The sequence below is a fragment of the Quercus robur genome, chromosome 10 (genome assembly GCF_932294415.1).
Source record: "Quercus robur chromosome 10, dhQueRobu3.1, whole genome shotgun sequence".
Taxonomy (NCBI): domain Eukaryota; kingdom Viridiplantae; phylum Streptophyta; class Magnoliopsida; order Fagales; family Fagaceae; genus Quercus; species Quercus robur.
In genome coordinates this window covers 15,370,247-15,376,246 of record NC_065543.1, presented here as the reverse complement: position 1 = coordinate 15,376,246, position 6,000 = coordinate 15,370,247, and the positions used below count along the sequence as shown (strand labels likewise).

Below are 6,000 nucleotides of genomic sequence, written 5' to 3'. Positions count from 1 at the left end.
TAAAATAACTAGTGCATATTTCATTACTTCATTAGTAATATGTCAATGTCCACATATTGTCCATATGTTACCTACATAATAGCATTATAGCCAAAGACTCAAAATAAATTGGCTATATGTCAATGTCAACGTCAACATATACACTGTCCATATTTAATATTTGGGCAAAGACTCAAAATAAATTGGCCATATGTCATTGCCTATTGCCTAATGTATCATATATTTTTTATGTATTATGTATAGGCCAGCCACTATCAAAGCTCAAAATAAAAGCCCATCTATATATGTAGGCCACTGTCTACTAGTGTCTAATAGCAAAAAATGTACATATCAAAAGTGTACAACTATACATATCAAAAAGTGTACATATCAACATCAATACCACCCGTCAACCATCAACTTCAATCGGTGTTGGTGTGGACATGCCAAGTTCCGACGTTAATGCAACATCACTCACGAGTTCTAAAAACAAAAAATGAAAAAAAACATAAAAGTCACTTGTACAATACAACAATAAATATGCCAAGAATCCAAGACATTTAGGTTTTTTTTTTAAAAACCCTAACTTTATTGATTCAGTTTTAAACAAAATCCAAAATACAAAAAAGAGAGAGGGTTATCGAGATTTTCAATGACCACATGAGACAAAAGCAATCAACTAAGCTAACTTTAATAAATAAACCAACTAGCACAAGCAGCCAAGCACATGGTTATCAATTTTTTCAAAACCGTAACTTTATTTGCATATAAAACATTAAAACTTGAAAAAATAAACATCTTGATCTTATGTTGTTTCTACAAAACAGAGATTCACTATTTTCAAAACCTAAAACCCAAAACAGAGAGAGCCAGAGAGGGTACGAAATCAACATTATATAAAACTAAATTACACTAACTCAAATCATTCACTAGCTCAACAAAAGAAAAAAAAAAAAAAAAACCCTCAAATCATTCACATGCATACACCCTGGATGGAATAAATAAAAAAGTGGTTTTTTGTCATGTTTTCAACGTGTTTGAAAACCCCTATTTACTTATCATCATGCATTAAAAGAAAAGAAGAAAAAAGCATCATCAAAAGAAAAGAAGAAAAAAGCATCAAAACAGAGACTCACCGTGAGATCACTGAGATGAGAAGCCGATGATCAAGCCAGCGTGAGAAAAGAGCATCAGAAGAAAAGAGCATCAAAACAGAGACTCACCATGAGATCACTGAGACGAGAAGCCGATGATCAAGTCGACGTGAGGAGGGTGGCGTGTGGAGGCGGTGGCAGAGGGTGATTTGGCGTGAAAGGAATGTGGAGTGTAGGCTGAACTTTGATGAACGTGAGAGAGAGTGGAAAGTGAGAGTGAAACTGAAGCGTGTGGGCTGGGTTTGTAGGGTAGGGTTTTCATCTTTTAATTTTATACTCTAATTAGTTTTAGTTTAATTAGATATTTATTTAGTTTAATTATAGGTGATTAATCTAATGGGTTTTAAAATATTATGTTTAAAAAAGGTAAGGCAGGATCATTTGTTTGAATTTTGAAATCTAGAATGGCTGAATTGTGAATCACTGAATAGCTGAATGACTGAAATCAGTGAATTGTTTGAATATGAAAAGATGGAAGGCTGGAAGCCCACTGCCCCACGCAAAAGCTGCAGCCAAGTAAATCTCTCTCTTTTTTAGGCGTATCTCAAAGGACAAACTACAAAGTCACAAAGTGACAAATGGTTAGTCACTAGTCAGAGTCAAAATATATATTTAATATAAATTAAAATATATATATTTAATATAAATTAAAATATATATATATTTAATATAAATTATAATATATATATTTAATATAATATATATTTCGGTTCGGTTTTGCCGGTTCAGTTTATTAAAATTTGTAACCGAAAATCGAACCGAACTTTTTGGTTTTTTATTTAATAAAACCGAAACCGAACCGAAATTTTTGCATCAATTTGGTCAGTTTGAATCGGTTTTTTCGGTTCTTCGGTTTTTTATACACCCCTACATGTCACATCGATGTCATTCTCCTCAGATAAAATTTTATGAAAGAAAAGAAAAAACTCATATATGTCACATGGCATCTTATGAGGCATTAATTCTAAGTTGGTAAATATTTAATTTAGTGATTTTGTTTGTCACATCATAATTTACCATCCATCAGATGATGGCATGAACATTTTTTTTTTACACATGCTTAAAAAGTTTTGGACTAAATTGAAATATTTGAAAGATTAGTAACTATTTGAAAACATGAACTAAATGTATAAATAAACATTTATTTAATTGATTAAAAGAAAAAGGAAAAGTATCCTAACATTTCTTCTTAAAGGTAAGTTATATGCATTATTAATGATTCATATATTTTGAATATATCATCTTACCCTTAATTTTATGAGAGAGTGACATGTCACATATAGGGATGGCAATGGGGTGGGGCGGGCCGAAGAATGGGATCTTCGCCCTCGCCCCGCATGGATTTTTCTTGCCCCATCCCTGCCCCGCCCTGTATGACGGGGAAAATTTCTTGCCCCATCCCCGCCCCTTAAGGCCCCACGAAGACCCGCGAAGCCCCACCCTACACCGTTAAACTTTATTTCTTGTTAATTTTCCCTGCAACTATTACCATTTTTTCAAATAAAATTACATGTTTCAATAATAAAAATATACTTGAATTTATAAATAAATTTATCCTATCAAATCAAACTAATTTTTAGCAAATACTAAATAATATTATCTAAATGTTTAACAAGATAATATCACAACAAAAATCTCATAGTACGACACAATAAAATAATCCAAACTCCTAATACATAACAAAATAAAAATTGCCTAGTTCTTCAAAAAGAATCTCCACTTCAATAAAATAAGATGATGATATTTTTGTTTAAATAGTAGGGTTTTGGGGTATAAAAAATTACCTTTTAACCCTTATTAATGCGGGGCGGGGCGGGGTGGGTCTAAAAAGTGTAAACCCATCCCTGCCCCGCCCCGCGGTGCGGGTCTAAAATCTCACCCCATCCCCGCCCCACCACCTTTGCGGGGCGGGAAAAACCCGCACAGGGCAAAGCGGGGAGGGGCGGGTTAAGTGGAGCGGGGCAAAATTACCATCCCTAGTCACATAGATGTCATTCTCCACATATAAAATTTTATGGAAGAAGAGAAAAACTCATAAATGTCACATGGCATCACATGACGCATTAATTCTAAGTTGGTACGGGTCTCTAAAAAGTTCCCCTCTAAAAATAGTTCTAGAACACACATTATTTAATAATTTTAGACTACAAATTATTACCATCGAGCCTTGTAGGCTAGTGATTCTAAAAAAAAAAGGCTAGTGCTACTCGGTAAAAAAAATAAAAAAAATAAAGACTACAAATTATTAATTATTACTTACTAATCATCCTCTGTCATTTTTCCTTTACTAATCATGCTCTAAATACTAGTAGGGTCAACGTCCTCCACGACTCTCAAAAAACTTAATATTTTCATTCATAAAAAACTTATGTATTAATAGTTTGATTATTTTCAGTCACATAAGTTAAAGTTCCCAACTGTAATAATATATTGCGGTGAAATTTGAAAAAACTCACTTGGTGCTAGTCATGGAAAAGGTTGACACGAATACCAAAATGTCATAACTCTGTTCCTAAAAAAAAAAAAAAAATGTCATAACTCAATTGCAAAATTGATAGTCTCACGACTCTCAAGTCACCACCGCATTTTCTTAAAAAAAATAATTTAAAAAAATAATAAAAAAAGAGATTCAGTTATTTAGAACATTTATTATTGAAAAATTTTAAGTAAGTTTTGACATTATGATTTTTATAATATTTTCTAAACTAACTTTTTGAGCAAACAAGGGTATTCATTAAAAGTGATACAAAAAGCGAGGATAAGAATACATGATAGAATTTATCTGTGCCAACAGCTCATCATTCCGTTCCCTTTAATAGCCTTATATTCCAACAAGTTCAATTACAATTTCTTCACAACCTTCAACACAAAAATACAGAGTAAAAAAGAAAGAAACTTACAAAAGTTACAATTACAAATGGTTTCTCGTGATCATATTGTGATGCTACCATACATGGCCCATGGCCATCTCATACCATTCCTAGCACTAGCAAGACAGATCCAACAAAGAACTGGATTCACCATCACCATTGCCAGCACCAAGCTCAACATTCAATACCTCCGTTCCACCATTTCAACTGACTCAAATTCACAATCCCTCTTCAACATCAGATTTGCTGAGCTTCCATTCAACAGCACTGACCATGACTTACCACCCAACTCTGAGAACACTGAGAACTTGTCTCTCGGCAACATAGGAAAGCTCTTTCATGCATCAATCAGTCTCAAGGACCCTGTCTTGCACCTTGTCAATGATATCATCCACCAAGAAGGGAAACCTCCGCTCTGTATAATATCAGACGTGTTCTTTGGGTGGGCCACAGAGCTTGCAAAGAGTGTAAACACTGTGAATATTACATTCACCACTGGTGGTGCCTATGGCACCTTGGCTTACGTTTCTATTTGGCTCAACCTACCACATCGCTCATCAGATTCTGATGAGTTCAAAGTCCCGGGGTTCCCTGAAAGCTACCGTTTTCATCGCTCTCAACTTCATCAATATATAAGAGATGCAGATGGTGAGGACTTGTGGTCTAGATTTATGCAGACACAGATTTCACAATCTTGTGGGTCTATTGGTTGGTTGTGTAACTCAGTTGAGGAAATTGAACCATTGGGGTTCGATCTTCTGAGAAAGTATCTCAGACTTCCTGTTTGGTCTGTTGGGCCTCTTATTCCTCCAGCGTTACTTAAGAATACATCATCTTCAGGTTTTTCTTTTTCTAAACAACATGCTGGAAAAAGACCAGGACTCACTACTGAAAAATGCATTGAGTGGCTTGATTTGCACGGTCCTGATTCGGTTCTTTACATTTCTTTTGGCTCGCAAAACACTATTGGTTTGTCCCAAATGATGGAATTAGCTATTGGGTTGGAGAATAGTGGAGTATCTTTCATTTGGGTCATAAGGCCACCCATTGGTTTCGACATGAAAAGTGAGTTCAGAGATGAATGGTTACCAGAAGGGTTTGAAGAAAGAATGAAGCAAAGCAAACGAGGGTTGTTAGTGCGTAACTGGGCACCCCAGTTGGACATTCTGTCACACAAATCCACAGGAGCATTTCTAAGCCATTGTGGATGGAACTCTGTGTTGGAGAGCTTAAGCCAAGGTGTGCCTATTCTAGGATGGCCTATGGCGGCTGAGCAAGCTTACAACTCAAAGATGCTGATGGAGGAGATGGGTGTGAGTGTAGAGTTGACCAGAGGGAGTCAAGGAATTATTGTGGGGAAAGAGGTGAAGAGGGTCATTGAATTGGTTTTGGAAAAAGAGGGTAAAGGCAAGGATATGAGGAATAAGGCTGTTGAGGTTAAAAAGCAGTTGAGGGCAGCGGTAAGTGATGAGACACAGAATAAGGGTTCTTCTGTTAAAGCAATGGATGACTTTGTGAGAACCATTCTTTCCAAGAGTCAAGAGCAAGCAGCGTCAATTGAGGTTCAAAAATAAATGGGAAATTAGTTAGGTTGGTTCTTGATAGAATAAGCATCACCAACTTTTTTGTCATTGCGAATTGTGAATCTCATGTTCAGATGATATATGGTTGATTTAGTTTTTGGAATAATATTGATTTACGATTTTTTATTGCCTCAGCTGTAAGACTGGTGATAAATTGCACAACAGTTTTTTCTCTTGAGACAATAAAATTAAGGTGGAAGATTATAATATTTTATTTGAGTCTGTATTTTATACTTTAATACAATGTTTGCTATTGTTGTTGAATAATAGACTCAAGTGATAGTTCAATTGTAATTGCATAGTCTTATCAAATTCACTAAGAATAGTCTGCAAAATAATCAAAACATACAAGATTTTCATTGCATGTAACCTGACTTATATCTAACCTCCCATTTTCTTGTTGTAACTTGTAAT

The 6,000-nt window shown here is 35.1% G+C and overlaps 1 protein-coding gene and 1 long non-coding RNA gene across 2 annotated transcripts in view; one reads left to right on the top strand and one right to left on the bottom strand.

Annotated features, from left to right (window-relative positions):
- Positions 1-1,405, bottom strand: LOC126702361 (uncharacterized). The gene is made up of 2 exons (XR_007647734.1): positions 1,116-1,405; positions 1-462 (listed from the first exon to the last, which is right to left on the bottom strand). It is a non-coding gene; the product is annotated as an uncharacterized LOC126702361 (long non-coding RNA).
- Positions 1,406-3,951: 2,546 nt separating this feature from the next.
- Positions 3,952-6,000, top strand: part of LOC126703674 (UDP-glycosyltransferase 92A1-like) — a 77,112-nt gene continuing 75,063 nt past the window's right edge. The window contains exon 1 of the mRNA XM_050402724.1: positions 3,952-5,565. Coding sequence (XP_050258681.1) covers positions 4,051-5,565 — 1,515 coding nt within the window. The 5' untranslated portion in view covers positions 3,952-4,050. The remainder of the gene's footprint in view (positions 5,566-6,000) is intronic.